General features: G+C 39.9%; 1 protein-coding gene across 1 annotated transcript; it reads left to right on the top strand.

The window, feature by feature from the left end:
• The first annotated feature begins 1,352 nt into the window (after window positions 1–1,352).
• Window positions 1,353–9,355, top strand: tmem276b (transmembrane protein 276b). The gene is made up of 4 exons (XM_071917208.2): window positions 1,353–1,749; window positions 7,553–7,666; window positions 8,113–8,250; window positions 9,108–9,355. The coding sequence occupies exons 1-4, from the start codon at window positions 1,353–1,355 to the stop codon at window positions 9,353–9,355; spliced, it is 897 nt and encodes a 298-aa protein (XP_071773309.1).
• Window positions 9,356–12,371: the final 3,016 nt, after the last annotated feature.

Genomic DNA, 12,371 nt, shown 5'->3' with positions numbered 1-12,371 from the left:
ATTCACTGTTCAACTTTTTGCTTTTAAAGACAACTAAAATGTCTGATCTGATGTTTACTGTATATCCATGTCTTTCATGAACATTTGGCAGTGACTGATGCGTGTGCGAACAGGACGACAGTGCCTCCTGTGTGGTCATGATTAAATTCTCATTAGCCGGGTAACAGACTCTTTCTCTCTGCTGTATATTATTTGGACCAGCTCAGTATCATTAGAATAAAGGATAAGGATTCACTCAAAAGAATGGAAATAATGGCAATTATGAATTAAGCATGTGCACGCCGTGTGTGTGTGTGTGTGTGTGTGTGTGTGTGTGTGTGAGAGAGAGAGAGAGAGAGAGAGAGAGAGAGAGAGAGAGAGAAATCAATCAGGTCTCTGCTGTCAGTGTTTATCAAACATTGTAGGCCTATGCTGAGTAATCACTTAAAAGGCCCATATGGTAAGTCTGCATGATGCATAATTACTTTACTAATTCACAGCACAATTTTTTTTATTCACAATATGAAGTATAGATAAATGGAATGATAAACCAAAACTGGAATTATGAAATATAAATATGTAGTAGGCCTGGTACTACCCGATTTTAAAGTTTTAAAGGAGTTGTACAATACCTTTTTTTAATCAGCATTTGTGGGATAGCCTATACAAAACAAACAGATCAATAAACGTATAGAAAAAGTATAAAACATATTACACAAACATAAAGCCCAATGATGTTCATTCACAACACTGACAAGACTAATAGTTGTACCTAATATACACAGTGACCGCATAATCGTTGAAAATATTAATGGGCTGGCCGAAAATGATAGGTAGGCCCATGTGTTGCTTAGCAACCACTTTGTTTAGCTGCTGTTCAAGAAACCTATAGGTGGAAAAATAACATTCAATTATTATTATTGATTAAAAAAGATTTATTGAATATGAATGAATTATCTTGTCATTACATTGGTGTGTTACAGCCGTTTGATAAAAGCAATATGTGTCCATTTAAAGCATCAAATGACCACTCCCCCACAACAGCACATTCCTATCTGCTCCCCATCCCGCAAAAAACCTGGAGGAGAGAGCGCGCAACTACATCACTCCCCCTGCCTCCTCACAGCGTTGGTCGCCATCCATCCCCTCTCCTCCTGTATCATAACAGATGGTGGGAACAACATTGCATCCACTGGGTACCACAACAATAGACCGCAGCATCGAGTCCAGACGAAACTGGCCTTGCATCATGCTCTCAGTTGCACCGGACTGCGTGAGGCTGTGAGTACCGTCGTGATTTATTTCACGGGGTACCACCACAGCCACGGAGGAACCTTCTTGCGACTGTTTGGGCTCTCCATCGAGTGGGGAAGATGGCCGCTATGAAAATATTAACCAGCACAGGGCTCTTCTTGGCGTTCTGTGCGTTAGGGCTGCTTGCCATGGCGATTTGCACCGACTACTGGTACGAGACCGATGCGAGAAGACATCGAGAGAGGTGTAAAAACTATGCCAACAAGCGAAACGACCCAGGGTACATCTACATTTCAAACCATAACCTCCCCCTCCAGATGCGTCCAAAGAGCGTGGAGAGGAAAGGTAACGGCCCAGATGCTGGTGCTCTCATCAGGGGGAAACGGCACTTTCTGGCCGCAGCGTCGGCCATGGAGTCTCACTGCAGCCGCCAGTTTAATTCTACAATCTCCGGGCTTTGGAGAAAGTGTCACCGGGAAGGATTCGACCTGGAAACCGAGGACCTTATTTACAGAGGTAAAGCGATCTGAAGCCTGTCTGTCTTGCGCGCATCAGGCCGTGATGCTCACCGATGAGCTCACACCTAGCCTATTGGTTAGATGGTTTGGAAACAAACAGTCGGTCCAGAGGCCCGCTGTCTCCTCTTGCTTTAATGTTTGCCTGTCTTTTAAACCTTTAGGTTATAAACTAGATGAGAATGGCACTGGCATAGGCTATTGGCTCTTTATTTTTGGGTGAATTTCGCTGTCCATGGTGCTGAGGGAGCCTTCTGTTGCTGAAGAGAGTGGCTTTCTCCCTGTCAGGGACCAGTCAGTCTCAGCTGCTCCTTGTGTTTGCATCTGTAAAAGGCTAAACGGGATCTTATTAAGGTTAATTGCACAGTAGGCTATATCATAAGGGAAACGGACAGTGCAACAGAAGCTGAATTATTGATAAATATCCGGGTTGGTTGGAATGTGAAGCTGCAGGGGAGAAACACCATGCAGAGGCCTCTTCCTTTAACATCACAACAAGCCATGGTTAAGGCTCCATTCAACCAGGCTGGTTGAATGGGACCTGGTCCAATAACCTGGGTCTCATAATGGACCACATGCATAAAGATGGCAGCCTCCTGGATGGCTCACTGTGTAGAAATATGGGTGACATGAATTGTTCTGAATACAGCTGTTCTTTGGCAGAAGCAGATGAGTGCAGTTATATTCCCCAGTATACCTCAATATACCCCAAATTCTATATTACCAACAATATTAACACTTTCAGCAGCACTGTGTCACTGCATATACAGTATAATGGTTCATCAAAAACCCAAATTTTGAGTACTATATCACAACTTCCCCTATTCTTGGGAGCCTACACAGCTTTATCACCCGAGAGCTATTGTTTAATATTGTTAAATGCCCAGTTTGACCTGTGAAATTGCAATATCTGATTGCAATAAAAACACATTATCTGCATCTAATCTGATATTTTAAGAGATTATTGTACAAAAGTAATGCAGCAAAGTGAGCAAAAATGTACACAATGCAAAATATCAGTAAATGAGTAGATCAGAAAAACTGTGTAGGCCTGTAGAAAAGGCATCTACATGGTGATACCCACAGGTTTTTCAGTAAATCATCATGCAGTAAAACCAGTGTGTATAATCTGTCATTATGTAGTGCAAGTGTACACATATACTGTATATCTGATGAACTGTATAAACTGTAAAGTGTACTGTACCTCTCATTCCTATGTGTTGATAGGCTACTCAGAAACGAATATAGTCACATGACTACAATGTATTTTACTACTATTAATGTGCTTGTTCTTATAGCCCCTACACCTCTGAGAAGCTCACCATACTAAACTCCAAGCAATTAGAATAGAGATGCTAGATTAGAATTTGGCTGAGTTAAAAATACAATGGACGTCTGTGGAGTCCATTCACTATAAGTTGTTTTGTAGCTCTTAAACTACCTGTGCTGTCATAATGAGTACATACTGTATGCCTTTTATTAACTTACTATTCTAAGCCTAGATGTACTTGGATGATGTTTCAACTGTATTCTTAAGCTGATTTATAAATACGTTTCGATAATTAAGTTGAATGATAACGCTGACATTAGAAAACATTTAAAATGTTCAGTCATCCATATCTCTGCAATTTCAGATCTTATCTTAATGCTGTTTTCACAGATTAACTGGTATGCCCACTGGCTTTCCAAAGCCCATTTTAGATAAGGACTAATACCTGTAGTTCAGAAGATACAGATAAATTGGAAAAAATGCAAAAAAATATTAAGGCTTTTTCGCTCTAGCTTTCCAGTGCCATTACTAGACCCATCACACTGAAGCAGAATTTGCATGAGTAACATTCAATGAAAGGTCAACCATGAGCTGGTACATTTTTCAGTGATATAACATTCAAATGAAATATCACTGTAACTGATGAAATGTGGCAACATTTCTCAGCTAATGGCTACAAAAAAAGCTAATAAATCATTCTCAGAGCTATAATGATTCTAACTGTACACACCAGGTACACAAATGGTTCTAATTGTACACAAGCAATTAATTTCCCTAAGTTGAAGGAAACACATGATCGTGATGATGGTTGACCAGTTTGTAACAACAGAAAAGGGGACCGAGTCTGAGAGAAAGAGAAATCAACCACTAACAACCAATCAGATTTTGTGCTTCCTTGTTCCCCTAGCTTGTCCTTATGTTAAAAATAAGGACAAAAACCAACCAGTAATGCAATGAAGATAAGGGTGCATAAACTTTGCTCCAAATTTCCGTCCAAATTGTTTGTAAACTATGTGCAAAATTTTTGCCCTATAATGACAAAATGTGCTCCTAGACAATATCAGAACAAAAACAAACTGTGTAAATGATTGTGTATTCATCCTGCTGAAATTTCCAAACTCTATGACACTAATTTGACATTACCATGGGATTACTTGCACCACTCACATCCTAAATTGCTGGCAGTGAGTATGCAAGAATGACTTGAGTTGGCTCACCAAACCTGGCAGCTTCACACCGGAGCAGCAACCCACCTCACTCTTGATTCCTTGCCCTAAATGGAAGAACCAGAATATAAAAGGAAGAAAGAATTTTTCGGCTAAAAATCACCATAATTACTGTATTTGCATTGCTACGTGAAAGACGTAGTTTGTTAAAAATCATAACGTATACAGTATGTCCAATTTTGTATTTTCATTAAAAGAAACACCTTTTTGTTCCCTCTAGTGGCTCAAATCTCCCTTTTGAATTTTTATATATTTGTGTTCTTCTGGTACAGATGATGTCATGGATATGGGATTTACCATCCCTGCCAGAGCTACCTAGTGTTGGTTAACAAGAACAGACATAAAAGCTATAGCTAGGGGCAACAGACCTGTACTGACAATTGTAATTGATCAAATGTGCACAGCACACTTTGTCATCTTCCATTTAACCTGTGTAAGATACAGCTAATATTTTATCTTAGCAATCAGACTTGCTGAAGAGATGTTTATCTATTATGTATGTCAGGTTAACCTGATCAAGAGAGCTTTGCTGTCGTTATGCTTTTGTATAAAAGATTTCCTGATTGGAGCTATGGGTTTGGTGTGGTTGTGAAGGCTTGCTCAGGCGATCCTCTTTGGCAGACAGTTCAGCTAGAAAGAATGTCCTAGAAAAGATTTTCCCATTCACTTCCTGATTAGTCACATAAGATGTTAATCCGAGTATCCCCCATTGTTAAGATGGCAGTGGAAAGTAAGAGTTGAAAGCCACAGAGTTTTGTGTGAACTTTCTTCACCCAATCACAGATGAACACCTACAAACCTGTTCTCCTTGAGCATTTACACATTCACACATTTGAATTTATTCTTGCAATTTTTTTTCCCCACACATTCAAATATGTACAACTATAAGCCTGAAAACATATGTCTTGACATTGACAAGTGCAAAAACACTATGAGTCAAGTCAGTTTTATTTAAAGTGCAGTTAACAAAGACAACAGTATTACAATACATTTGACAACAAAGAAAGAAAATCAGTTGATCAAAAAATGGGAGAAGCTGTACGAAGTGTTAAGAAATTAAAGGGACAAGGAACCACACAGCAACAAAAAAAGCACAAGACAAGACTAAATATAGACAGAGACAGTGGTGTGGGGCATACAGTAATAACAGAGGCAAAACAGCAGTGGTGATCAGCGTAGGGTGAGGGGTTTAAAAAGCCCTGTGATGGGTTGGGGGACTCCAGTGAAGGGTTGGTAGGTTAGTGTAGTCCAAATCCAGTTGAGACGTGTTGAAATGGGGGCAGGGCAGGTGGGGGTTCCAGTGGGAGGGTTGGGGGTTCCTGATATGTGACCCTGATTTAATGACCCTTTATGACCCTGATTTAATCCCATACTTTGTCTCCTGTGTCTCAGTTTCCCTCTTGACTTTCCAACTGTCTAAATGAATAAAAAATACTATAGGTGAATGAACTGCCCTCTCTACTTATAAAGAAAAAAATCCTTCCTTTTGGTAGAGAAGAAATGTATTTCCAGTAGTAGACACCCAAAAAACACAAACAAAGGATATTAGGCAAAGATAGAGTAGATGGAGCAGTTATTTTGGAATATGAGAAGAGGATTATGGGAGTTGTTGCAGCTAAGGTGTGAAAATTCACAGTTAGAGCATAACTCTGGTGATTTTCAACTCAGACTCTATTTTCCTATCTTTGTCCATCATATTGATTGATTCTGATTAAAACCTTGTCAATTGCTTCACTATAGCATTACATGTCTTGCTTGCCTGGGTGTGCCAGAGGTGTTATTATGGCCATTTTGATCATTTGTCTCTGTTATAATTAGACACACTAGAACAGGTGAGATATTGATGGAGAAATTGATGTATATTAACAAACTTGAAACAGAAGCCACTGTTTCAGAAGGGATTTTTATTTCATTGTCTGCCATGCAGGTATCTAAACATCTAATAGTCAGGGAAATCATCCTAGCCAAGGGAGATATCTGGGGTTGACAGGTCTCAGGAAGGGCTGTGGTGCACACAGGGGTGTAGCTAGGAATTATGGGAGCCCTATGCACAGGAGGTGACTGTTGGCCCCCCTCTACTTTCCTCTCGTGGACACACCACCATAATTGCACCCATGACAAACATCTATGTCTACCCATCCACAACTCAAACACACCTACACACATTCATTTGCTGATCAATTCTTAGACACATCCCTAATTGAAATTATGACTTTTGGACATTACCGTGATAGCACTATTTGTCTGTCATAACCATACTTTCACCAGGAGTCGCAGAATTGAACAGTATGACGAAAAAAGATGCGAAATTAGGAGTTATGCTTTGAGGTTGCTTTGAGGTCCTTTTATTAGATACTCCTTAACAAACAGTACTATAGTGTACAGGTATAGAATGTCTGTTGATGACCACAGTGTCATGGCAACGGCATTTTGGGGGGGGGGAAAAGAACAGCCAACAAACAAAACTGTTGGCTCTCGTCTACCTAGTGAGATACTACACTGCATTCAAGACAACTTGGAATGGGAAGTTTGGCCCTCCAAATTGTGAAACTACCAAGCCATTCAGATGAGAGTTCCAAGAAGAGTGCTGATATTCTTTAGTTATGATGTACTGATGTCATGTTAACTAAAAATACTGTATATGGTATGTGTAGTCTCACTTTCAAAAATCTTTGTTTTGGGTGTGCTGTATCAGAGACTTTTAATGTAATCCACCACCTCTGGCTGTATGCTTCAGATGTTGGACTTGATGAAAACTTTACCGCTGATGCAAAAACTTGCTAGCTAGCTGCAATTGGGTGTTAGTTGCTGGCTTTGCCATACTAGCAAGTTGTGTCCATATGTTGCATTCAAGACACGTTGGAATCATGGACTATTCTGACTAATCACCACCCTGGTGAATAAACACTCCAGTAGCATTGTTCCCAAAATGCTGTTAAGATCAAAGGCTAGAACATGACAAACTTCACTCTCAGAGTGAAAGAGCCCTAAAATCAGAGACTGAAGTTGAGGCTTTGACACCAAAGATCTGGGAATTTTATTTAATTGTATTGTCTAATCTTAAAACAAAGTTTTCATTAAAACATAAAGACGTATGCCCTGGTTCTAACCTGCAGTGATAAATGCAAAGTACATATTTTTTTTAGATTTGGTTTTGGTCTTCAATAAATTGTGAAAAGTTACTAGAACCATCCCAGAACCAAGTGATGATTTGCCATGCTGCAACATAAATACAAACTCTCTCTTCTTGTCTTAAGGATATTTGTATTCCTGTCATAATTGTGCTTTTTCTATCATTGCCTTGCTAGGAATAATTCAGAGATGCACCCCAGTCAAGTATCACTACTCTTCCTCCATCCTCCCACGGAATTTACCCATCAACATCACCAAGACCATACGACAGGATGAGTGGCACGCACTCCGTAAGTCTGAGCCTGGTCCTCCGTCTTTATGGAGAGGGTGACTGAGTCTATCTATCTATCTGTCTATCTATCTATCTATCTATCTATCTATCTATTGGTCTCTACCTGTATACTGATCACTGCTTTCATAGTAGGACTTTGTTAACTATCATCCGTACTATTTTAGGATAGTATAGTGTAGCGGAATAGGCATAGGACTACTGTAATACAAAATTAGTGTCTCTAAATCAACTGCTAGATTATTACTTACACACTTTGACGAGTGAAAAGAGAACAAAATTTGAGTTTTCCTAACAGTTCCTTTCAGGATAGTTTGGCCGTTGGGACATCTTCAGTGGCTACCTTTGTTCATTATATTAGCCTTTCAAACTAATTACCAGTCTATGGGTTGTCTTTATTTTCAGTGTTCAATACGTGTGAGTTAATATTTTCACCTCTCTGTGTAGATCTAAGAAGAATGACGGCCGGCTTTGTGGGCATGGCCGTGTCCATCATTCTTTTTGGCTGGATCATTGGAGTGCTGGGATGCTGCCAGCAGCATGACCTCATGCAGTATGTAGCTGGGCTACTCTTCCTCATGGGAGGTACTGTGAGAGCATACTTACTCTATGTTTGCTCTGTGTGTGTGTGTGTGTGTGTGTGTGTGTGTGTGTGTGTGTGTGTGTGTGTTTATGTTTGTGTTTATGTGTAAGCATGTGTGCTAGCATGTGTGAGATGGTAGGGATAATAGTAAGTTGCACTGGGACTCATAATTCTCTACATGAGTGAGAAGACACACACATACACAGTGGTGGAAAGAGTACTAGAATGTCCTATTCAAGTAGAAGTACTGTTACTTTACTGATATTTTGCTTAAGTAGAACTAAAAGTACTGCTGTAAAAACCTACTTCAGTAAAAGTAAAAAGTAGCTAGTTTAAAATGTACTCAGAGTAAGAGTTACTGAGTTACTTTTTAGAAAAGACAACATGATATGACCTTTTCTATGAAACCCAAAAAGGATGAAAGGACAGAATTCTTTATCTTTTTTAATTTGGAAATTTGGAAATGACAAAATAAAGTGCACAAATTAAGTAAAGTCAGATTACTCTTCTGACTGTGAATGGCTCCACAACTGGTCAATTTACAATGGTCCAGTTTCTGTTGCTTATGACTCTGTAATGGTTCACACAAAAGCTACTCAATTACATTAACATGAGTAAATTTAATTAGTTACTTCCACCCTTGCACATGCACATGCCCACATCCACACACAAACATACTGAGTCCAATTTCTCTAAGTTGGTCGTAGCTGAAGACATCTTTGAGCTAGCTGTTTTCCCATCATGATAGTGGATGCATGTGTTGCAGGGGAATTACATAACATGTACAGTACATATGGCCCGGAACTGAATAATTAAACGGCAAGCATCCTAAATCACCGGTTGTCTCTTCTGCTGACAGGAACTTGCTGCATCATCTCCCTGTGCACGTGTGTGGCAGGAATCAACTTTGAGTTGTCCCGCTACCCCCGCTACATGTATGGTCTCCCTGAGGACATTAGCCATGGCTATGGCTGGTCCATGTTTTGTGCCTGGGGGGGCCTCGGCCTCACCTTGCTGGCCGGCTTCCTCTGCACCTTGGCCCCCTCCCTGAGCACACCCACTCGCACAACGACCCACAAGCCGAGGCAAGAGAATGGAACCGTGTGATTGGACCGAGGCATCATCGAGTGATTGGCCCACGGAACGCACAAGCCACACCCCTTCAACCTTGATGTTTAACTCTAAAACAATCTTTGTCTAATCACCGTCTCACGCCGCCCTCTACATCGCCATCCCTTTCAGTGTTCAGTGTGCCTGAGTTGTGACAGAAGGAGCAAAGTAATGACAAACTTCACTTACCTATTCCTGAAATCCACAAAGGAACTGCAGGAACACAAAGAATAACACCTACTGTATGACTGGGGCATGGCTCTCATAGCACAAACAAGACTTTTTTTTTTTTGTTCAAACTTCTGACTTTATGTGCTAACTTTATGGCGTCCTAAAGGCGACTGTTTTCTCTGAAGAGAATTTGTCTTAAAATGGTGCTCTCTTAAATGCATATACCACACACACACACACACACACACACACACACACACACCAGCACATGCACTCCCACACATGCCCAATTACTCTAGATGAATCAAGAGAAAAATCCTCAAAAAGGAACAAATACACAAACAAGACATCAGGCCAGAGCATCCTGTCAGCATTCCTCTTTCAGTCGAGTGGTCTGTGCTGTGTTATTGTTCGTAATAAAAAAAAATATTCTGGCATTAACTGCCCATTGTTTATCTTTAGAGTAGCACACTTACTGATATCAAGCATTAGCCCCTGGAGAGACTTCTGCAGCTTCTGCAGAGCACAAAATGGAACTAGCAGGGGTGGACAGTACGATAAAATAAACAGAACTAAATTTGCATTGAAAAGCAAATCTTTTGATGCTTCTTTAAAGATTCTATATGTACAAATGCATCTCGTAGATTCAGGTCATTGTTTGTGTAAAGTAGATCTTGAATAAGAATGTTTGTTTTCTGTTTGTTTAGGGGTAACAATGGCTGCCAGTATGGGTGTATGGAGATGTGTGCAGAGTTGAGCCTCACTGCTTCATGCATTGAGGAATAAGAGTAACAGATTTGTTGAATATTGGATTCAGTAACATGAAGGTGTTTTGTAGGTATATACTAAATGAAAAGAACTGATGAGTAAAAGAAAGCATTGGAATACAGTAACTGCTGAGCTGTGAGAATGTTTTACTTAATGTGCTGTTACTGCAGTGAAAGACCTGGAGTTGTTTGCTGACAAGCATTTCATAACCTGGTAAGAGAATAACAAGAAACCAAACAGCGAAGGAAATGTTTGCTTGCTCCATTGTTTACCCTTAATGTTGGTCAGCCTTTTTGTGTGATATTCAGAAAACAAGCAACTTAAAAAAAAAAACAGTTTTTCTAACTTCAGTGATCCCACTAAAAACAAAAGCACAAGCTGCATTCAGAATCGTCATTTCTAAGTAACACAGACATCGCACATCACACAATGGTAGAAGGCCAAAGTCATCCTGTCTCGACTATAACCCAGCTCAGTAGAGGCTAATGTGGAAACAATCAGCACAGGTCTAGTGAAAACGAATGCCATATGGGAGATGCTGTATGTGATAACACTTTGGCTTTATGTGAGGGGTTTACATAGCGCTTTGAGTAAAGGCTCATGACATGTTTCATGACACATTGATGAGCAATCAACATGTATAACAGCTTACACATTTATGCAGCACGACTACATAGCAGATTTTAAAATGGAGACATTTGACAGCACTCAAATTTCAGTATGATGCACCAGTGGACTGACTCGACAGATGCTAGCGCTGGCAGGCTATTCCGTTCTTCTGTACTTGTGCCATTCAATTTGAGAGATTGAAAATGCCTCTAAATCCCATATAGAAAATAACAGAAATAGTAGTTAGGCACAGCTATCCACTGCAGCTGCTCTATACTCCATCAAAGGTTTTTGAGAACTGAATGGAGCAGAGAGGACCTAAGTTTGTAGAGTGGAATAGGGGAAGCAATTCTGCTTGCTTGGATGATGATGACTCATACCCGCTGTTTTTCTATTAGGCAAATAGGACTTTTTTTTTTCAGTCTGTCGGATATTTCAAAATCGACTGCATAATCATATTACATAAATATTACATACATGTGTGATGAAACGATTACAAATGGCGATTATCCATTTGGGAATGAGTCATGAAAGATGTCATCAGCTATGTGAATGAACTTAAAGTGTTATCATGTGTGTTGACAACACTGTATGTGATGTTCTGTCCCTTCACCTTCACCATTAGCTCCTGTGAGGCTTCCACTTTCAGAAGTGAAGGAAATTAACGAAGGCACGGTTGCAATCTTTAACTTCAATGTCTTGTTGAGCCTTTGCTCTTTGCTGGGTCTCCTCGAAGTCCGTGAAATGGAGGTGTGAGCAGATCATCAGCATTTGTGTAGTTATGTATGTGTGTAGGGCTACATATGGGAGCAAAAATGATGAGAAGAGCATGTAATAAGCACCCTGTTGTGTCTTTTACAAAGAAGGGATTGGGTTTGGGTTCAGACCATGCTGTGGGTTTGGGATAAGTCTGTCTGGGCTCATGTGAAAATATCTGTGCCAGCAACTAGGTCATGAATGAATATGTAGTTACATTGACAACTGAGTCAGTGTATTTTCTGATATCCTACAATTCACAAAATGCAATGCTATTTGGTGTTTTGGTTTTATACAATGATTAAGTTATTCTAACACCCAAAGTGATACACAGTAATATAGGTATTACTGTAAGGAGTAAACATGCATATGTACAGGGTGCACCTACCAAGTGAAACATGTATTATTAGGACTGAAGCACAATTGCACACAACTAGGTTTTTTGTGTATCGTTGGTGGGATAATCCAACAATCATCTCCAGTAGTAACAAACTAATAACGTGCCACCACTGCACATGTGCAGAACTTTGTCAAAAAAAAAAAATGTCTGTTAAAATTATAAAGCACATATTTCTATCCCCGTATCTCAAATAGTAAATTTAATTGGATGCATGGGAGATTGCACCAATATATGACAATGCTCAGATAAAAAAAAACAAGGATTTTCTTATTGATTGGATGGAGGTTCAATACCTTGGTACAGTAGCAA

The sequence above is a fragment of the Centroberyx gerrardi genome, chromosome 1 (genome assembly GCF_048128805.1).
Source record: "Centroberyx gerrardi isolate f3 chromosome 1, fCenGer3.hap1.cur.20231027, whole genome shotgun sequence".
Classification (NCBI taxonomy): domain Eukaryota; kingdom Metazoa; phylum Chordata; class Actinopteri; order Beryciformes; family Berycidae; genus Centroberyx; species Centroberyx gerrardi.
This window is presented reverse-complemented; position numbering and strand designations above follow the sequence as displayed.